Source organism: Carassius auratus, chromosome 19 (assembly GCF_003368295.1).
Source record: "Carassius auratus strain Wakin chromosome 19, ASM336829v1, whole genome shotgun sequence".
NCBI classification, from domain to species: Eukaryota; Metazoa; Chordata; class Actinopteri; order Cypriniformes; family Cyprinidae; genus Carassius; species Carassius auratus.
Genome location: NC_039261.1, coordinates 21181778 through 21204649, shown reverse-complemented (window position 1 = coordinate 21204649; position 22872 = coordinate 21181778). Strand labels below are relative to the sequence as shown.

The window sequence follows — 22872 nt, the reverse complement described above, 5'->3', positions numbered from 1 at the left end:
AACTTGCAATAAATAAATAATAAAAAAAAGAATACGTAATTTAATCAAATCAGGCTTTTCCATCAGGACATTTTTAGAGGAAAAATACACTATTCAAAAACAATTATTAAAAAATGTGTATTTATTCCCTCAGAGATTTTCCTAAAATGTCCAAATTAAGTGTCAAACAGCAAACTAGATTAGACAATATTCCACTAGACAATAATACAACTATACCAGATATGTTTATCATTTTTTATTGATCATATTAGGAGAAACCGTTACGTCAAGATGAATGAGTGTTGATCTATACAGCAAAGTCATCTTAAAGAGTAGTTAATAAGTATTAAGAGTGACAGAAGTAACATTGATAATAATATTGAGAACCGTGTTATTTTCCAAATACATATATGGATACAACAAGGATTATACATGGAGGATCAGCCAATCACTTGGATGCTTGCTGGACACAGATGGCATCATGTAGGTCAGCGATTGGATGGTTTAGCAATGTCTTAACATCCCATACTCTGATCTCTAATGTTGCCTTTAATACATTTAAAAAAAATCATATTTCAGCTGGACCAGAAAGACAATCATTCCCTTTATGAGTGAACAGGCCATATATATATATATATATACAGACACACACACACACAGAGTAACTCCCAATGGATAATAATGGTGATAATAATTGCATAAAAAAACAAAGTTAATATAACTGGTATTAAAGTTTTTTTTTTTAAAAACACTACTAAATAGTACCTGGTAACCAAACTGTCGTCTGTAATTCCCCCCCCTCCCTTTTCTGAAAAAAAATAATAATAATAAAAAACTGTGGAGAGGGTCAAGAAAATATGAAATGACTAAACTTTTCAGTTTAAAAAAAAAACTGAATTTTAGAGAGGTTTTCACACATTCATCTCCTTTAAATGTTCTCTTACATGCTTTCAACCAACCCTTCGCTCACTCAAACACACACAAACATACATACACAAGGACAACAGAAAAAAACATATGATAAATGGCTAAAATGTAATGACAAAATGGAAACAATGAATAAAAAAAGTTCATTTAAGTGCCATCTTCCATAAACCATGATCTTCTGTTTATCCTTCTCCCATTAGTGCATTCTTCGCCACATCTTTCCAACAGCTCTCGGCTGGTAGTGACAAACCAGTTGCACGTTTGCTTGAAAGTCAATCAGCAGGCCTGCCAAGCAGTGTCATAAAAGGCATCAAAACTTCACAAGAGCTTACAAACTTCATTTGGGAGAACTATTACTGTAAACCAGCAGATATCTGTGAAATGCTTTGTGATGCAAACTAGTTGCAGTTCTGTACAATTAATTTTTTTATGAGATACATTGTTGTATTTGTCCATATTTTCTTGGTTACCAGCATTTGTAACATGTATTACTTAGAAAAGAAAGTAAACATGCAGGTTTTCAAAGCTTGATATAAGCACGAGTCTTTGTTTGCTGGCATTGATAACCTTAATCACCCATTAATAAAGTCAATTTTCAGTCAGTCTTGCACAATTCCTGCAACAAAATTATCCTTTGTTTTCATTTTATCGGTTCCTCTTAGTAGTGATAAAGAAATGTGCCATGTAGAGAAATAAAATGTCTGAAATCAAATAATTTATAAGTATCATGTGCAAATTGCTAACCATCAATTTTATTCATTGTGACCTCTACATTAAAACCAGTTCAAGATGGCATAAAGATGATGTTGAATAAAATTACTGGGATGTTAAAATATGTTCTCAAAACTGAGGGTGATGTATTTATGGGGAATTAAATTAGTCGATTATGTCATTGTCAGAAATTCTGAGGGAAGTTCACAGATCTCCATTTCAGACTGCCAAATTTAAGATGTACCATTTTTTAAACCATGGTTTCTGCCCACATTTTCAATGGTCTTGGCTGAAAGGATTTTTCCCATTTATTCTTTCCATGGGGATTCTAACAAGTCTTTGTTAAAGTGTTATAAGCCATGAAGCAAACCAAGCAGCGACATGGTAAATCACAGCATTAGAAACCTTGATTTGAAGCAAAAAAGTATCTTAAAATGGGACGAAAGTGCTAAACTGAATACTTAACAGCTTATACCATGTAGTGATTTGCAAAGATTGGTGGAAATGTCTTTTCAGAATCATGGGTAATGTAGTTTTTCAATAGGAATTATGAAATTATATTGACACTCTTCAAAATATTATCTTTGGTGTTCAACATGCAGGTCTGGAACAACCTGAGGGAGAATAAATGATGACAAAAGTTTCATTTTTGGGTGAACTGTGAACACTACGATACAATCCATATTGGCCAATATTGTATATTTCAATATTTCAACAGCTGCTAACTGAAAATAGCCACCTTGACAGTTTAAGGCCTTTTTTGTGACACTGCAGAGCAAGCCTAAAGAAAGACAACAACTCATTAAGAGTTGATGTGCTCCTCCATCTCTCATTTTCTTCTCAATCTGCAAACCTGTCCTCTCCTCCTGCCAGTCTGTATTTGGAAATCCTCCTCTATCTCAAGGCAGTGTTTTATTTCCTATCCAATTCATGGTCCGTTTCTCCTCACCCCACTTCCTCTCTCTTACTCTCCTCAAGTTCCTCTACGAGTTCATGTGCTCCACCTGGATGGCAGAGGTGGAGACGGTGAGGCAAAGGTCTTTGTGGCCCGTCAGGTCGGCCACGGTGACCGGTTTGTACTGGATCTCTCCAGCCGACACGGTCTTGTACTGATGCAGGTCGAAAGGGCAGGGTATTCCCTCTGTAACAGTGTAACTGGTTGGTGGGTTGGGGTTGGGCTGGTTCCGTGCTTGCGCTGCTGATCCCGCTCCGGCCCCCCGGCCTCGCCCGCGACCCCTGCCGCTTCCCGTGCCCGACGGCTGAGCCGGATTCTGGCCCTGCTGGGCTTGCTGGGCAGCTACTGCGGCTGCCACCGTCAGAGGGTCTGGGTTGTGTTTTCGCATGTGTTTCATCAGGTACGTCTCCTAAAAAAAGAACAAAAACAGAATAATGTGTCAACATCAAGTAGGGTTGCATGATGAGTCCTTTTACAGTCATTATTTCTTTTGATTTATTAGGCAAAATTGCTTGCAATATCATCCTGAAAGTACTGCATTTTAATTTGGCATTTGTGTTATCTTAAACTGGTAACAAGCCACTGCAAGCTAGTTGCGATTGCCAGATTTCAAGAGCTTAAATTCCCCGATCACAGCTGCTTTCTTGCAACATACTGAAATGCTTAACATAGCTTCATGTCCTTAAAAACAATCAGCGAATCTAACATTTCTCTGGTCATAAAAGCTTTGACATTGGCACCATAATCCAAGTGGAAGGACAATTTCTCGTCAAAGGGAACATAACACAGTTTCTGTTCGTATCAACTACTGCATATCCTACATATCTCTGTAGAGACTTTTACAGTATTATTATTTATAAAAGAGCTGTATCGCTTCTCTCTGAATACAGTCAAGATCCTGGAGGCGTGCCGTGGGCGGAGCTAAAGAGTCCCCAGCACACAAAGCTTTGCCTAGCGATTGTCTGCAAGCTGTGATATCGACATGAATAATTCCCTTAATGCTGGGTTATCGATCACTCACAACCAAAAATACACTTTTTTTGGTGACATTGTTGATTTTGTGATCTAGAAACAAAATGACAAGCAAGTGCTGCTGTCGACTTCCATAAAATTAATGAAGCATGTTGTTAACCTGCATGTTAAGTTTTCTTCTTGTAGAACACCATTATAAAGAAAACACACATTACAGAATAAGCTCTGATGAGCTGAAAACCCCAGCAAACATGTAAGTTAGTCTAATAATCACTGCTGAGATACTCTGCTCAAATGATAATATAGTATAATACACCCAGTCTCTTACACACAGTGGTTTGCACCTTAAATCTGCAAGAAAATCATGCATGTTGACTTTTTCTTGACACTTATGTCGAAGTGATTGAGAATTGTACAAAATAATTGAGATTAAGTATCGTAATTATCAAATTAACAAAGTAATATCTAAAACTTTCGACATCTCTAACAAACTCATATGTAAAATTTTAGGTTAATAAAATGAGGATTGACTTGATGGAGGAGCAAGAATTGAGGCATCATGGGAGGGATCTTACAGATGTGTATGAGCGATTGCAGAGGCCACAGGAGAAGAGTTTGGCGTGTTTCACCGTATGTGTAGACAAGTGAACCTCTAAGCTGGTCGCATCGGTGTAGCCGCGGTTGCAATTGTGACATTTGTATGGCTTGTCCTTGTTGTGCTGTCTTCGATGAGACTGGAAAAAAACAAGTAAATGTCATTATGGTGGTCTTGATGTTAATGTTAACATGAAATTGACAAGCAGATGTTTAGCAGATGTGTGAAGACAGTTACAGTACATGTTGCTAAATAGCTACCAAGTTAAATATTTAGTTATAATGGTCTGAATTAATAAACAACACTTCCAAAAGGCAACGGCAATAATTTATGCAATTACAACCAAGTGTCAGTTATGGATGGGAATCAGAAGAATGTAATGCATGGAATGAATGCAACTGAACAACGGAATGTTCAGTCTGCAATGGAACCAAACGTTATTTTACTAAAACCAAACACAAATCTTAGTTTTTCCACTACTTCAATAATATAGAAAGCTGAAATGTGTGGAAGCATCCATAAATCAGCTGAGAAAGGTTACCTGGAGGTTGGATAGTTGGGTAAAAGCTTTCTCACAGCCGGGATGGGAACACTTGTATGGCCGATCGCCAGTATGAATCCTTCAGAACAAAACAGAAGAACTTTTGAACTAAAGATCACATGAATACATTGATTCTGCAGTGTCTATAATATGTTTCTAGGAAGCCTACACAATCATCTCAAGTACAGCATGACAGACAACAGAGAAGGAAGGAATCAGGAGGCCAGGAGAAGAGCAGGACGGCAGCTGTATTGGGTTGGTCACTGATTCTGTCTGTCCCTGTCTGTTACCTGTTATGCTGCTGTAAGTGACTGAGCTGTCTGAAGGTTTTCTGGCAGTAGGAGCAGGTGTAGGGTTTGGCGCCGCTGTGGATGCGGATGTGCTGGGACAGGTAGCTGGAGTTGGCAAACGATTTGGAGCAGTGAGGACACTTGTGCGGTTTGCCCTCGGTGTGGTTTCTACCAAGGGATGAAGGGAAGGGGATGAAAAGAGAGAAACAAACAGAGAGAGATTTACCAGTGAATCAATAAACCAGCCCTACTTGGATCAAATCGTGATCGTATCATCAAACGTGTCGTAGGTTACATGCTTTTAGCAATGTGACGGTGCTCATGTGGTGTCTGAGTTATGAAACGCAGCACACAAAAACACAAGGCACTTCATCTTTTCCTCTCTCTCTCTCTCTCATTCTCTCTCTCACCAGCTTCCTTTCCCCTCCCTAACTATCGGGTAATATGAAACGAGTCTTTAAACCAGAGCAGACGAAACGGACATGATGGAGATAAGCTGAGTAAGATGGAATTCAATTAAAGACTCTTTCTTGCCTGACAGCATAGAAAGGACATGGAAAGAAGAGAAAGAAGACATGACACAAACCACGGTTAACGCAGAAGCAAATGAAGACAAAATGACATGCTTTTAAGCCTTCCAGCGTGCTAGGCTTCAATTAAAGAGTATTTATGGGTAAAATAATTGCTATTAGGTATTACAAACTAAGTGATGATTTAAAATTATTATCTGTGATTAATATCACAGAAATAGTTCATAAACTATAGTTTAAAACAGCTAAACCAACAGGGGTGCTTATTGAAACAATGATTTCCTTTTTTTTTTTTTTTTTTATACTCCACAATTATTTTGTCTTATGGACTATACATAAACTTAGTAAGGTTAGTACTAAATAAACATGCATCCATACTGTCAAATGTGTATTTTATATTAAAGCTGCAGTAGGGAACTTTTGACGCTCTAGCGGTTAATAAACAGAACTGCTTGTGTCTTGCGGAAGAACATCGTAGCCGGAACTACTTCTCTCTGTTTATGTCTATGAAGAATCACAAAGGTACTGGGTTACTCCGCCGCGGTACCCCCGAAGCAATCTAAAATAGTCCGAATATAAACACTTATTATAGGTGCACCTTAGTGATTCAGGACAAGCCAAAAACACGGTTTGGAAAATGGATTCATGGTGTACTCGCTTATTATATAATTTTTTCTAAATTTTGAACACAAACAAAGTTACGGACCGCAGCTCTGATTCTGTTTCTCAGGCCCTGTTTCTTGATTTTAAACAATAATACTAACTAGAGCATCAAGAATCTAAAAAATAAATTTTTTCTATTAAGATGGGATAATATCAACAGGACATAAAGGACTCCAAAAGAAGTAAATGAAACAAAGGTTAGACATTGTGGTGTGAAATAAGACAAGCAGAAGATACGTGATGTGATTAGCATGAGAGAAAAACACCTGCTTCTATCTGCAGAGAGTTCATTGTCCGGTACTACACTAGAAGTGTGTGCAAGCTCAAATGTCTCCGCACCACGGTGGGAAAGGACAGGGAGATATCAAGAGAAAGAGAGAATGGAAAAAGTGAAAGATAAACAAGCTTATCCTAGTTGAAAACACGGCTACTCAACTACTCAAAGCCCTGGCTCCATCCTGTAGCAGGTGCAGCAGTGCATGCTTTACTAAAGTCACACACACATGCGTACCGTGTATGCTGCTGCAGGTGGCTGAGCTGTCTGAAGGTTTTCTGGCAGTAGGAGCAGGTGTAGGGTTTGGCGCCGCTGTGGATGCGGATGTGCTGGGACAGGTAGCTGGAGTTGGCGAAGGACTTGGAGCAGTGAGGACACTTGTGCGGCTTCGCCTCCGTGTGCGACTTGGCATGAATCTGCATGTCTGACTTGTTGAAGAACGTCACTGCACACATCCGGCACCTACAGGGAGAAATAAGCATGTGCATTTGCATTCAAAATACTCACAAAATTATCATTTTAAAAACATTACATCAGCTTTGACACTTCAGAAATCTTAAAACTGAAAATGTATCACAAATTATCACATGAATGCCTTTTGCATTCCATTAATCATCTTAAAAGACACTCCCTTACACGCTGTCAGAAAATAAAGCAATATTTTTGTAAGGTGGCAGAAATGTCATGCAATTAGACTTAAAAGATCAAATAAAAGCACTATTACAAATTTTAAAAAAGTGTCAGCAATGTTAATGCACAATAAAATAAATCAAGCATGTAAATAATTAAGAAAATGGCTATTTATTTCTTGAGCAATAATACGCACTTGTATGACTTGTTCCCATCTTTGCCTGGATGATCATCCTCATCATTGGAAAGGTCATATGGGTCACTCGTGTTGTGCTGTAAAGGCAAAAAAATTAAGTAAGCATCTTAATATGGGTAAACTTTTACTTTTGCATCAGTCAACACCTTTAGAAAATATAGGGAAGCATGTTTTGAGAGTCTTTTTAACAATCAATAAAACTAAATTAATAAAGTGTCTCAATTTGGTTTACTTCTCTCTATTTTAGGATCTTTAAAAATGTACCCCTTTTCTAAATTGACTTATCAGTGACGACTTGTTTGGACAATAACACAGACCTGCATCTCAAAAAAAACATCCGCTGATTACAAGTAAAGTCCTACAATTAAATAATATGCTGAAGAAGAGTTAAAAAATATCAATAAACACTTTCCTTTATGTACATTTATTTTTTCACAAATAAAAAAATAATTATTTCAATTTACTTGTATGTATCAGCTCTGATGCTCTTATCAAAATAACAAGTAGGTTTTTTAATTTAATAACAAGTGGAAGTTTTGAAATGTGTCATTTAACTTAACTCCATCTGCAATGGAGTGGAAAATATGCACAAATACATTGAATGAACGCTAATTACAATTAACTAATATATATATATATATATATATATAAAACAAGTACTTTCATTCAGTGAATATTATGCAGGGCAGTGTAAGATAAACAGTAACTTATTTACAAAGATAAAATTATGATGTCTCACCTGTCCCCCAGCAGCCAGGTGTGCAAGAATTAGCGCATCACTTCCTGTGGCGAGTGCATGGGCTGAAACAGGACCTGCCCTTGGCATCATGGACTTCTTCTTTCTACCCCGCTTTGAGGGAAGTGGCATAACTACGGCAGGTTGAATACTGCCATCCTCTTTCTTGTCTGTTTGTGTCAGTGGGGCAAAAACACAGTAGTATAATACTTATCACTAAACATAATCTGCATAATTTCTTCCTGCAACATGTTTTAATCTTTGCTATCTTGAAAGAAATGTCTGAAATGTAAAGGTCTGACATCAAATCCTTCACAGTGACATTGATAAATAGATCAATGAATTGATTCAAACAGATTTCAGTAGAAAAGACATAAATGTGCACTAAAATCTGCATTTGTGACCCAATTGTAATGACCTAATTTTAAAGGTGCTCTATGTAATATTGACAGCTAACAGTTGAAACTGCAGACCAAATTGAAAATATAAGAGATATTTGTTTCTCCAGACACCTCCCTCTCAGACTCTATGCTCACATGGGTTGCCAGATTGTGGACACGCAACAGGAACAAGCGCAAATGACAAAGGAACTGTACGTTGTTAAGTTGATTTATCTGTGTTTTAATATTCCTCTCTTCATAGAGCTGTTTAGATGGATGCTGAGCCTTTTAATATCAGGTAGAAACTGTGATATCAGATGCAGTTAGTTTTAGGCTACCGTTGCTGTAATACGCCATGTTTCCCAGGGTGTTGAAATACTATTGGGTAAATTTGCATTGGGTGGAATCACACAGACCAAAACAAAAACAAGACATTCCGACATGGAACACACATTTCAAAACGAGTATCAAACCTGTTTCTTCGACTTTGAAATGTGTGTTTCAAATATGTGAACTTGACATGTTTCCTAAATATCTGCAAACCTATTATAGCATTCAAAGTCAAAGAAATTACATACAGCACCTTTAAAGGTCTACCTTGGCAAACCATTGTGGTTTCCAAATGACTATTCTTATATGTCTGACCCAGTTTTAAAGCCAAATGACTCCATTAAATGAAATTATTTCATTCCACCAAAATCTAATCCAAGCAAGAAGCGGTGGTTACTGCTATTTGAAGTCATTAGACCCCAAATGTAATAAAGTTTCTCTGCATAAGTGCTTTAGTGATGTGAGTGTGATTGACTGCAGGTTTCTGGTGCTCTTATACTTACAGTGGCTGTGGAGATAGAGGGAAGAGGGCCGGACAGCCTCTGACAGAAAAGAAAACATTCTCAACATAAACAGCTCGCTGTCCCTCTCTCTATTCATCCATCATCCATCCCTTCTCACTACCTCCCACAGTCACTCTCACTTTCACTTCCTACAGCCTCTTTGGCTCTCAGACTGGCTGAGTGAGCAAGCATATGTGTGTGTTTCCCTTTTACAGGGAAAGTGACATGAAAAACAATTACGAGTATAATCATTAACTCTGCAATGTGTGGTGTATTATCTGTTGTTGTATAAGAAGGAAATGCTCAATCAAACACATGCTCTTAATATAATGACTCATGAATTATGAATAACTGGCATGCCTATATAAATGTCACTATTTACTGTGCAAATATGGAGAGCTTTGAATTTTGCGTTATAACAGGAACATCATTTTGAAGTGAACTGTGTGCAAGATAGCATAAGCATAAGCATTCCCAAAAGCATCAATTAAATGCAGCCTTGTTGAACAGAAGAGACAAAAGAACAAAACATTCAAATCTTACAAATGTGCATTATATATATACTGATCGATAATTTTCTCATGAATACATTTTCTATATGAATAAATATTTCGTACAGTGAAGTTCTATACAAAATATTTTTAGTTCTAACATTCTTCTATTGGTTTTACTATTTTTTACCATAAGTATGAAAGGTATAAACTGCAGCATGTTAAAAATGTGTATATTTTGGAAGGGTCAGAAAGGGGCGTAAAAGTGTTTACCTGTGTTCGTTGGGTGTAAAGCGGACACAATCATGGTTGTTGTGGATGGTCCAGAAACAAAAGACTGAGAGGAGGCAGGGGGGGTGACCAGTGCCCCTTGAGGAGTCGTGATCACTAACCCGGCTGAGAAACAGAGGACAAACACATCAGATGACCTCATTACATTAACATTTGATTTCTGAAGCTATATGTCAGGGCTATGTATGTAATCAAGTACTCCATTAAAAAAAAAAAAAAAAAATCCTTGATTGCATTTTGCCCATGTCGAGTAAGCACTAAAATACCAGAAGGGGTAGCATTCAACAGATGAGAAAATTAATGAAATGCATAATTTTTCCATTTATCAAGGCTCTATTATATAATAATCCCATTTAAAAATCATAATAAAGCATAACTTTATTGTGCATCAACAATTGTTACAATTCATTAAATATATATATATATATATATATATATATATGCGATGCAAGTTTAATATAATGTGCTTTAATTATTTACATGCATGTAGGTTACGTACACTTTTCTGAAAAGCACGGGTTGCTGATTGGCCAGCTATCCAGTGCATTGTGATTGGCCGAATACCTCAAGATTGTGACACAAATGTTACATCCTTTACCATATTTACATGTACATTTTTATAATCATATAATATCATAAATGTAATATTTTCTACATATATATATAGTATATATACATATGTTTGTATTTATATATTCATAATAAATATACACAGTACATAAAAATTATATAAACAAACTTTGATTTTGGATGTGATTAATTGTTTGACACCACTAATTTATATATAATATCTATCTATATATATATATATATATATAAATAAATCAAATATACCCACACACACACCATTGATTCTTCTAAATGTGGAATACCCACCTGCCGTCATGATGCCGGTAGACGGGACGGGCACCACCGTGATGTTCTGGGATGTGTGAGGTGGGTGCAGGTGTGCTCCCAAGCCAGATATTTGTGCCCCTGCTGTCCCGCTCGCTCCTCCTCCACCCTCCTGTTTCGGCACCCTCCCTACGGATCCGGTGTCCATTGCGACCGAGCTCGGCACCGTCAGGACCGCCGTGGGGTAGTGCGCCGCGGACGAATGTGGAAAAGCAGCGCCCTTGTCCGGCCCCAGCTGCTCTTTCATCTTATTCAGAAACATGGCGTTCTCGATCTAAACTCGCAGGGGGGAATGAATGGGATAAAAAAACAAGGGAAAGAAGGGAAGGAGGAAAGAGAAGAGGAGTATGGATTGAGAGATAAACGCAGATGAAGGATGAAGGGGAAGAAGGAGAGAGCAGCAAGGGAAAGGTTACTTTTTCTGGATGCTGGTGCTGGTCTTCCAGTGTGTAAGTTTCACATGGTTCAGTGCGAGGCTGGTGTTAGCCATCCCGGACTGGTATGCTTCTTTTGATTTACTAGATTGTGCTCTACAAGCATGGCGTGTCTGTTAAAGACACAAGGATGTACTGTACAAGAGAGTCCAATAATAAGGTGTCTACCTGTCCTTGTACTGTTGGAACGGGAGACCAAAAGTATGATGAGTTGAAATGGGAATCTTCCATTATTTCTGCAATTGAAAAGCAACATAACTTGTAAAACACCCACTCTCTGCCTTTGGCAACACTTGTGAAATGACACCTCGTGCTTACGTTTCTCATGTGGCCTGAAGGTTTATTCACTCACTTGGACTGTACTGTATTCATTTGGGCACCCAAGTACCTTGCATAACATAAAAAGGATTTTTTTTATATTCTTCGAAACACCTGCCAAATATCACGAACCTTCATCCTTTTGACAGTTGTGATTTATTTCTCTTTATTTAAGCAAAGAACTTTGGAGCCTCTTTCAGGCGGATGTTTGGCAAAGAGGCGTGTTGGGTTAGGAATCAGATGCACGACCCAATGTGTAAAACACCACTGACATGCATAAAATAAAAATGCATGCATGCCAACTCAGCCTGAAAAAACAACTTGAACCAGCCTAAGACTGTTTTCTGGTCTCTCAGTCTAGCCATCTGGTACTCTGGTGCTGGTTTAACTTGTCGGCCAACTATAGTTCAACAGACTGACGAAAAGCTAGAGTTGACCAATGTTTTTTGTTTTGTAGAGCAGACTGAAATTAGTGTTATTTTAGCATTATTGACACACTTCTATAGTTTTTGCAAGGTATGCACTGAAACTTCAGCTGCCGAAAATGACATTTTCGGTTTTCAGCCAAAAGAGAAAAACATTTGGCACACAAGTTGCACTCTCGCTCTAGCTATTGTCACTGTGTGTTGTGATGCTCAGCTCAATATTACACTCTGGCATTCCCCCAGGGTTGCCAGGTCTGCTTAACAAAGCCAGCTGAATTTTTGCTTAACAAAAATAGCCCAAAGGTAGCCCAATGACCATTTTCCCTGATATTACAAATCTGAATATGCAAGTCCCTTATCTAATGTGCATATTTCACAGACAACTGTTGAAAACCAATATATTGTAGCGATCATAAACACAAATCAAGGGCTCCCTCCTTCACAAAACTGAACATCTACAGCAGTTTTATCATAGGTAGAATATAAATTAGTCCAGTACAATCATTTTAGTCTAATTTTCTTTATGCAGTACAGTGTTTCCCACAGACTTGCACTCTACACATGGCAGCACTTCCACTGGGGAAATATAGATGTATATAATGTAAATATAAAACAGCAGATGGGCTTTTAGAAAGTGCAAAATCATTCTCTACCAGCAGGAGGCGCTTTAGGAGCGGTGGTTTCCCCGGAGACAGCTGTAATCAAAACAGCTCCACTCAAAAATGCAACTTTATGAGGCATTATAGGAAAGATTAAATGAAAATGAGATCAAAACTTTTCTAAAGGCAACTGGTTCCCTTCAAAAAAACATACATTTATATAAAAACACCCATGCCGTATTTTTATTTTGAAACGTGCAGTGCTCATGTTTATTCAACGAAGTCAAAGCATTTTGGAAAATGTTAGGTCATTGCTGATACTGTGGCGGGCCACCACAAATAGATCACTGTGTGGGAAACCCTGCAGTACTTCATACCATTAACCCACGAAGGAAAAACCAACCCACAGCAACAGTTTAAAAGTAGCATAATTCCACAGGAAAACCATGGACTTGGCAACCCTGGTTCCACTCATTCTCAATGGAAAAGCAAAGATCGCTCAAATAATTCCTGTTTGCAACAGCGCTTCTGTGCTGTAACATGGCATAGTACACGGAGCTACGCTGGTAAAATGATGCTACTTTTTCATGACATTATGCCCTGCTCACACACTGTTAATACTAATAGCCTTGTATAAGGACTATACAAATGACTATATTTGTATAGTAAAAAAATAAATAGATAATGTATCTGATTAATTTGCATAGAACTAAATAAATTATATAATAATATTTGATATCAATATATTTTCTGTACAACTTTATTGCATTACTTTCAATAAAAGTGTGGTTATTTAATTGGATTTTTAAAATTTAGTCAAATTAAAAAGTCTTACAAAATTATTTTGTCTCATTTAATAAAGTTTCAGTTTCCATATCGGTTTTTGACCAAATGCATCCAGAATTTTCATAGTGTACAATTGTGATTGCTATGTAAATGCATTAATTCATCCTCTGAGCAGCATTAAACAGTGGTTAAAGACAAATAAATGTCACTTCAGAAATGCTTCTGTGCCATCTTTGCCGTTTAAATTTCCCATTAGGATAAGTTAAAAATAATAACCCTGGTCCGAAAATATCAGATTACAGAGAAACAAAAAATGTGGGTCGGGATTTAGTTCTACGGATTGGCTGTTTATTGGATTTTGAGATGTGGGGGATACCCTTAAAAAAACAGAAGACATGAATGTGAACTTGCAGGGTGGGGTTTAAATGGACTAAAATGATTGGAGAAGTCATGCATATGTCACCAGAGAAAAGTCTGTCATTTTCACCTGAGGTTCCAGTTATATGACATTTTGGTTACACATTACAAACACAAACACAGATGAACTGTTCACAATAGAATCTACAATATGGATTTAGGAAACAGATAGGGTTAACTCTTTTCATGCCAACTTTAATACAGCCAGCAGACCATCCTGACTACACTGAGGAACCAGCGGAGCTTTTTTTCAGCAGTGCTAAATTAGTATACATTTGAAAAAAATAAAAAAATAAAGATTTTTTAAATATATTTTATTTTCTTTACACACACACAATTTGTTGTCTGATGCAACTGCAACATTGTTTAACTGCACGAGAGATGCAGAGCTTGCACGGAGATTCGCGCGCGCTATAAATAGACATCAAACAAAAGCATCGCCTCGCTATCCTGCCACATGTATCTGCGCCTGTCGATCATAAAAACAAAGCAAATGTGCATACCTCTTAATCAACTTCTGACACAATCTTTCATTTCGTATGTACGCCTAAATAAAATCAATGGAAGCGTAAAATTAGCGTTTTTATTTAATGTTTTTTTGTTGTTGCATGCGTGCTTTGATGCAATGCCAGCTCATTTTGCATGTTTCTATATAATGGGACAAGGTTAATAATATATGCATGAGGAAAGGTAGATGGAAACGCACAAAATCCTCCATTAATGATATCAGGGCTTCCTCAACCAGCCTCCATTAAAATGTCAGCTTTTGTTATGCACGCCAAGAAGCACTACCTAAAAGCGATGCAACGTGTAAACTTCCGCTTGTTAACAATAATGCCCCTATGCCTCCATCACTCTTCTCGGTTAGTCTCGCTGAGAAAACAAGAAAAAAAAACTCGAGGATAAAAAAAAAAAAAAAAAAAAAAACCAAGAGAGAAAAAAACCGTCGACGCCAATGCGAGCGAGACGCAGCTTCATGCAGACTTCCGGCTGGCGAGACAGGGGGAGAAGCGCCCGCGTGAGCTGCTCAAATTTGGAGAAAGAATTCACAATTGACTCATAACCTTGTGTTAATTACCGGTGCTGGCGATTCCCTTTCAACCCCCAGGGCTCCTCCGGGCCGGGACAGTTCGGAAACTTCGTCCAAATCCGCCCGAACCCCTTGGATTCACCGATTTTTTTTCCCTCTATTTTTTTCTATTTTTTTCCCTTGCGAAGGGCTATCCGACTCCGCTCGACTACACTTCCTGTGAATGAGGTCAAAATAATCACAAGCCTGCCGCCATAATCACTTCCGCCATGTGAGGTCATGTATTAAAAAAAATGATAAAATTCACAAATAAATGGATTTGTGTCCTTGTAATTTATATTTGATCAAAGTTACGACGTATGTGCATGTTATTCGTTTTACGTATGAGTATATATATATATATATATATATATATATATATATATATATATATATATATATATATATATGGAAATTTATATGACATATAAGTTCCTTTTTCAATGCTTTAATGCTGTCAATTTAATATTTATTATTTTATGCCTTTATATTTGTATTACAAGGAGTCATTTTATTCCTGTTAGTACTTATTATTTTATATAATGTATTTTTAAATAATTAAAAATGTTTACATTTAATTGTACTTCTGTCTTTTTGCAGATTTGATGTTAGAAAAAACAGAAAACATTTTTATAAAGGTCATTATGGAAAAGAAAACGTGTCTATGCTTTTCAGTGATATTCATTGTCTATAAATCTCTGAGCATTTTTAGCCTAAAAAATATTTTTGACCATGAAACCCTGAAAATCCTAATCTCTCTGCTTATCACTTAAGAAAGCTGCTAAAACAACTGTATTGGGAAAAAAATAATGACTTCAATATTACCTCCCGGATATTATTTAAAGTATTTTAGTTTATTAATTTTCAATTATTAATTATTATTATTCTTTAAGATGTTTATGTTAAGTTTGTATATTTTATTATATATTAATTTTTATTTATTATTAATGTATTTTTTATTTTTAGCCTGCTTGTTTTAGTAGAATATTACTGCAATATTCATAATATTTCTGTTGTATGTATCCCCGAAAAAACAACAGCTCTGAAATCTGTTTTGTTGACTGGACTTAAGTGGGTGTACCATTCTCCGCCCATTTGGGGCGGGAGTTATTGGATGCCTTGTATTGATTGGTTCCGATCCGACCAATGAGAGGTCAGTGCGTAAAGCGACTACAAGCAGAATTTCAATTTGAAATTCAAACGGCTGCGAGACGTTTTTTGCGGAGGGGTGTGTTTCCGCAAGTATAATTCTCAGTTGCTTGCATAAAAGGTTTGTTATTTTCTGTTTATTTATATAACTTACCTCAATTTTAAGTATGACAAGTTATACTTTATTTCTTGATGTTAATCTAAATCATATTGTATGGATTTGTACGTTTATTTTGTAAAGTTACGTGATTGATGTCGGTTTTCGTCAATACACGTGTCAATACAATGTGTTTATTGGTAATTTGGAGTTTATGAATTTAAATATGCACTTGATGGGCTAAATAACATTAACTTTTTTTAAATGTTGTGTTTTTCCGGACTTGCCTTTAAGAAGAATTACACCCGATCCATGAACAAAGAGGTAAGATTATGAACAGTTGCAAATGCATTGGAGATAAAGGTTACGTTTAAAACTTTACATTAGTCCTGAAACATCTGAAAACTATGTTTTCGTTTTTCTCTCGGTCCATGCGAGTGTTTTCCAAGTTTCTCATCCACACTGAAACGTCGGAAAACTTTAAATCCGATTTACCGATTTAACATCTATTTGTACTACATGCGTCACATGACTAAATATGCGTCATCGTGTTCTTGACCAAAGCGTCATCTTTGTGTGGACGAAAGGCCAAAACGACGAGATAAAAGATGTAAAGTTAATATCTACTTTCAGGCATGCACATGCAGCCCAAGCTAATTGTTACTGCTGTTCAGTATACACAATATTATGCACCTCATCAGCAATTTAGTGAGTGCTAAATGCATTATTGCTGCTTCGTTTTGGATTGCACATCTCTCATTAACTCTATGGTAATGTATACCTTTTGGAAGTCTGTTGATGTTTTTTCTCTTGGTTCCTCTGCAGAACACATCATCCCGTCTCCCGGTCATGTCTGGGAAACGGGCTCACACCAACAGCTCAGATGGGGAGCAACAGCAGCCTGCGCAGGTGTGTTTTTAGTCTCTTCTGATTTCCTTACCTTATGCTTTTATCACAAATTTTCATCTGTGGATTATTGAGAATATATTTAATGTTAATAGAAAAACATCCCCATTTTTCTCCAGAAGAAAATGCGCAGGGTTGACGCAGAACCGGCTCAGAGGTTCAGACCTGCGGCTAGTGTTGTGCCCCCGAGACGTCCTGCAGCGGTCAAAGCCCCTGGTAAATTATACTGAAATTTAACATCTTGTTTTAGTTTTCGGGGGCCATTTGACTAAAACAGCAGATGGGGTCTTCATGTTGTCTCTTTTGTTTTTCAGTCAAAGCTCTTCGTCCAACTGGAGCTGCAACAGTGGCCGTTGCCCCTGCAAGAGGTATTGCATAACGCATACTTTAACTGATCATAAAAACACACAAAATCTCATTTAACACTACTAAAACCATGTCGTTTGCACAAACTATCTGTAAATATTACATCTGCAAATATCAATAATCTCCATCAATATTAAAACCACAATAATTGCAAAATGTGAATGTCAACTTAACATCAACTTTGTCTTTGCATCAAGGTGACCAGAAAAAATCTGTTGCAGCAGTAGCTAAAGGTAAAACATACATGCATATGTTGGTCAAACATGATGGACTGTCATTTTTATGAAACCGTATCATAACACAGAGGCCTAATGATTAGTTTGTCCTCTTTCAGCAGCCGCAGGTTTAGGGGTGTCGCGGAGGCCGGGATGGGACCTGAAGGGCAAAGTGAGTGACATGGAAGCCAAAGTCCAGAATTACCAGAGCAAAATAAAATCGGTGAATCTGGAAAACGATCATCTGAAGGACTCTATAACCAAAGCCCAAAAGCACAAGGCTGACATTGAAGATGAAAACAAAGGTCTCAAAAAGCGTATCGGGTAAGCATGTTAAAATGAACTCCATAATGAATCCAAACCTGGTGGTCTTTTATTTATTTGTCTGGTAATATTCCTGATTCTGTTTGTAGGGAATGTGAAGAGGAGCTGGAAAAACTGGCGACTGTGAAAGATGACCTGGCGCAAACCTCTACAGAGAGAGATGGTCTTAAGAAAGACCTCAGCAAGCTAAGCGAGGAGCACAAGGTTTTGGAAGGACTCCGGGATCATTTGGAGTCTGAGCTCCGCAACATACAGGTAAACATTAATACAGCCACATTTCCACCTTTCATTATCATCTGCTGTGTGTAATCTGATTCTGTCAAACTCTCCCTGTGTCTTTCTCAGACTCAGCTCGCCATCCAGACCTCTACACTGAGGCAGTGTCAGGACAGTTTGAAGGAGAGCCAAGAGCTGGTCAGGAACCTCGAGGAAACAGTGGCCCGGCAGAGAGAAGAGCTGCACATCGGAGAAATGGAGCGAAGGAAGCTTCACAACACCATTCAGGAGCTCAAAGTGAGCTTTCATAGATTTTTTGAAGAATAATATAAAGCTATATTGTTTATTTGGTGTGTGACACTACCAAGTGGTAAATCATAACCATACAACTTATGTATTTATCTATTCAGGCATTTGTTCAAATATGCATTGATGAATCCACACCCCTCTCTTAGGGCAACATCCGAGTGTTTTGTAGGGTCCGTCCACTGCTGACTGGAAATCAGTCTGATGTTCTGCACATCCAGCTGCCGGCCCATGACAACAAGGCTCTTACCCTTGCCAAAACAGAAGAGGTAAATGCTTCTGGTCTTATGGATGTTGGTATAGTCTGTTTTGAGGACAGAAGGCCTGGACCTGATCACAGCTTTCATTGGGCAAGGAGCGCATGAGACCGTCTGACTGACATGTAAAGCAGTCAGTCATAGTTGATGTTCAGGGGCATGTAACTGTGAAGTTACAATTACATGCAACCATTAAATATGAGTCTGAGACTAAATTTGGTGTAACCTAAAGAACATTACCAACAGCTTTTCAAATGAATCCCTCTTGTCTCCCTCAGTCGCACACGGGGCGCACGGCTGACACTCAGAAGAGCTATAACTTCAGCTTCGACCGGGTGTTTGGGCCGCGTTCCTCTCAGCGTGAGGTTTTCGAAGAGATCTCTCTGCTGGTGCAGTCTGCTCTGGATGGGTACAACGTTTGTTGCTTTGCTTATGGCCAGACTGGCAGCGGGAAGACCTTTACTATGGAGGGGGGCGATGTGGAGGACATGTGGGGAGTCATTCCTCGTGCTGTCCAGCAGATCTTCAAGTCTGCCAAAGCACTCCAAGAGCAAGGGTGGGAGGTAAGGGCGATGGAGGAGATTCAAATGAAACACCTGTTTAAATGAGGTTAAATATGTTTTGATTGTAGTTGTTGTTCAGTTTTTTCCTTCAGGGCATCCTCAGAGTGGTATTATTTTTGGCCTCCTCATGATTTGTTTATTAATGGACTGTTTATGTATTGGTATTTTTAGTACTCCTTCACTGCCAGCTTTGTGGAGATCTACAATGAGACTCTTCGAGATCTTCTCTACACGGGAAAACCAAACAAGAGACCGGAGCATGAGATCAGGAAGCTCTCCAATAATGAGATCACCGTTACCAACCTGACCTACCAACAGGTCAACAATGAAGATGAGGTACTATCACATTATCGCACGGTGATATTAAGATAACGCTACTTTGAAATTCAGAGTAATCTTTGTTAGAGATGCACCGATTGAACGGCCAGGGATTGGAATTAGATTTTTCACACCGGTTGGTCAGTCTCACCAGCCGATCCTTTTATTGCCAGCCCCACCGGCAATGATGTCATAGCCACGTGCACCCTCACAGACGCGTGTAAACATGTCGTTTCACTTGAGAATTACTCAAATTTTTATTACATCCAGTATAAACAGCGACTGATAATGCATTTATATCATGCCAGATGAGGCTTGCACAGCCTGAGTGAGACCGCACACACACAGTTACTCACAGAAATGTATGATGCATACTGTGGTAGAAAAAAAAAGATATTTACAAAATATGATTTAAGTAAGCAACATTATACAGCCATGAATTTCCCCGAATATCAACATGATTGCACTTTAATACTACCGTAACAATATTTCAATAAACAAGAAGTTAAAATTAAGTGACTTAGATTTTAGACTGAATATTGAAATAGTTTTTGCTCAATTTCCCTGACGAAAATAGTTCAGATCAAAGCCACAGCAGTACTTTTGTGTGTCTCCGATCATCATGGTGACGATTCTTTACTGAATGATGCAACGCTTTTGAATGAGTCGAGTCAATGAATCAGTGGCCCATTCAAAAGGTCAATCACTTGCCTCATTTCTGAATTTATTTGGTTAAATGATGAATAAATGACTCTCTCATTAAAACAGACATTTGCCACTGTTTAGTTTGTGTTTAAAAGTTTGAATGTTAAAAAAGTTAAAAAAAAATCTATCTTATAAATGTATTTATGCTTTGTAATTTTGCAGTGTAAATGTATTTATGGCACCTCAGTTTCTTCAAACCTTTCGTTGTTAGTGCTTCTGATGCCTCTTCAGATGCAGCTTCTGTTTCCTCAGCAGTGATAGTTTATGTTTGAATGGTAAAAACTCAAATTAAGAATTTGATGTGAAAGATTACACATTTAATACGGTTATGGGGGGGGGGGGGGGAGAAAACCATCTATGAACATACTGTAATTGGAAATGACATCTGTTTTGTTACGTTCAGTAGCTCATTAAGTTTAGCGTTTCCTGCGAGTTAAGTGAGAGAAAATCTGAAGCTTAGTCCAGGTTGGGGGAATTGTAATGTTAAATTATTTCTTATGTAAATACATTTCATATTGAAATGTGCATAGATTTTTGTCTGTACATGTTATCAATTATATTTCTTAGAAATAAAATGGGAATTGGCAAAAATCTGTCTCCGCAAGTTTTCCAAAACTTCTGAAATCGTAATTGGCCAATAAAATTGCATCCGGTGCATCTCTAATCTGTGTTGTTTGATTTGTTGATCCATGAGTGTGCAGTTTATTAACCTGTATGTTCCTTTCCTCATTTCTCAGGTGCACAACTTGATCATGCTGGCAAACCAGAACCGGTCCACGGCCCGCACAGGCATGAACGATCACTCTTCACGTTCTCACTCTGTGTTCCAGCTAGACATAGAGGGGCAGAACTCTGATCGAGACACCAAGTGCAAGTGTGAGAATCACAGAACAACTTTATTTAATAGATAAACAGCACTTCATTCAGGGGAATGGAGGTCTAGTTAAGAGTAGTTTTAATTAGGGCTGTCAAAAAATAATTGTTTTATAATGTTTAATTTAAAATAAAAATCCACATTCTTATGCAAGGGCTTTCATCCCTTTACATTAAACTAGGCATACATGATGCTGTTTTGTCTATAATTAAGCAACTTAATTATATTTGTTTTATAAACATTATGCACTTTCACAGATAGTCATATTATTGTATTGATTTAATAAACCTGCATTAATATTCCCCTTGATGCGCCCTCTTGTGGCCTCAGGAGAGAAGCCAAAAGTTTTTTCCCATTACTAAAATTGTTTTTTCAAATTTGAATATAATTTGAATATTGCTAATATTTAAGTGCAAATTTCAAATTGAGTTTTTCAGTCGTTTTGACAGCCCTGGTCTTCACATTGAGTTTGTACATAATGATAATGTAGATGCCTGACTTTAAGTGTGTGTTGTGTTTCAGCCGTGCTGTGTCTGGTGGATTTGGCCGGGAGCGAGCGAGTGCAGAAGAGTCAGTCTCAAGGAGAGCGATTCAAGGAGATGACCTCCATCAACTCTTCCCTCACCAACCTGGGAATTGTAATCGCCGCTTTGGCCAACAAGGTATGTTTTAGCTAACCATATGGAACCAGTTATGAGTTATTTGTTCCTCAATATCATACTTTATTTTAAAAAAGCTAAATTATAGTCTTCTAGGCTTCTTTGTAAAGCATGAGCTATAAATGTTGTCTTCAGTCATATATTTGCTGTGCTGTAATGATTTCTCACATTCGTTTTGTTTCTGAACCTCTACAGGAGAGTTTTATTCCCTACCGTAACTCAAAGCTCACATATCTCCTCCAGAACTGTCTCGGAGGCAACAGCAAAACGTACGTATAAAGCCTGAGATGGTGTTTTCTTTTAGGAGTTTGCAGAATACAATATGTTTTTAAGGAACATGTGGCTGATTTCTTTTCCTCTGCTCAGTTTGATGTTTGTGAATATTGCACCTGAGGAAGAGAGCTTCAGTGAGTCGCTCAATTCTCTGCGCTTCGCCAGCAAAGTGAGTGATCTCACGTGATTTTTAATGAAAGTCTCCCGATCTTCAACACTGTCAATAACTCACATTTACTGTGTTGCAGGTGAACGACTGTGTCATCGGAACAGCTTCAGCTAATCGGAAGTAGTTGTGATCCACTGTGGTCATTTAAAATCATTTTAATCTCTTTCATATTTTTCATGTTTTACCCTCATCTCTCCTGTCTTTTGTATATTTTTATATTTCTGTGGTGCATTTTTAATGTTCTTTCTAGCAGACAAATTTTATTACGGTTTTAAACAGCCACCAAATGCATGTTTTACTGCATCTTGAAAGGGGATCAATAAAATGTATATTTTGCCATGTTATGCAGTGATGAGCCTCAATATGATGCTGAATGGACAGTTTCATTCTTGTGGATCTAGTTTTATGAAAATGCAAATGAAAATTGTTTTAAAATTGGTAACTTGAACTTCACAAATTCTGAAAGCTTCTTTTAATGTTTAGAAGATATCCCGTAAGTATACTCATAATTTAATTAAAGTTTATTTGTATATTTATTT

General features: G+C 37.7%; 2 protein-coding genes across 11 annotated transcripts; one reads left to right on the top strand and one right to left on the bottom strand.

Moving 5' to 3' along the window:
* Positions 1-220: 220 nt before the first annotated feature.
* LOC113119797 (zinc finger protein 384-like) lies at positions 221-15255 on the bottom strand. Of its 7 annotated transcripts, XM_026289458.1 has the most exons (13): positions 14946-15255; positions 11641-11710; positions 11491-11558; positions 10871-11162; positions 9977-10099; positions 9213-9251; positions 8003-8169; positions 7264-7340; positions 6675-6899; positions 4971-5138; positions 4681-4759; positions 4120-4278; positions 221-2981 (listed from the first exon to the last, which is right to left on the bottom strand). In XM_026289458.1, exons 3-13 carry the CDS (start codon positions 11551-11553, stop codon positions 2601-2603), a joined length of 1773 nt encoding a protein of 590 aa, XP_026145243.1. In that variant the 5' UTR covers positions 11554-11558; positions 11641-11710; positions 14946-15255; the 3' UTR covers positions 221-2600. The 7 variants fall into 7 exon arrangements, with proteins under 7 accessions (XP_026145243.1, XP_026145244.1, XP_026145242.1 ...); XM_026289459.1 differs by lacking the exon at positions 11641-11710 and having other exon boundaries at positions 14932-15255; XM_026289457.1 differs by lacking the exon at positions 11641-11710 and having other exon boundaries at positions 14946-15254.
* Positions 15256-16077: 822 nt separating this feature from the next.
* On the top strand, positions 16078-22677 carry LOC113119796 (carboxy-terminal kinesin 2-like). 4 transcript variants are annotated; one of them, XM_026289455.1, is made up of 17 exons: positions 16078-16206; positions 16480-16506; positions 17008-17091; positions 17211-17304; positions 17403-17456; positions 17652-17687; positions 17789-17993; positions 18083-18248; positions 18339-18506; positions 18665-18784; positions 19051-19335; positions 19507-19671; positions 21096-21234; positions 21755-21894; positions 22087-22160; positions 22258-22333; positions 22413-22677. In XM_026289455.1, the coding sequence occupies exons 2-17, from the start codon at positions 16495-16497 to the stop codon at positions 22455-22457; spliced, it is 1863 nt and encodes a 620-aa protein (XP_026145240.1). In that variant the 5' UTR covers positions 16078-16206; positions 16480-16494; the 3' UTR covers positions 22458-22677. The 4 variants fall into 4 exon arrangements, with proteins under 4 accessions (XP_026145240.1, XP_026145237.1, XP_026145241.1 ...); XM_026289452.1 differs by having other exon boundaries at positions 17208-17304; XM_026289456.1 differs by having other exon boundaries at positions 16109-16206; positions 16477-16506.
* Positions 22678-22872: the final 195 nt, after the last annotated feature.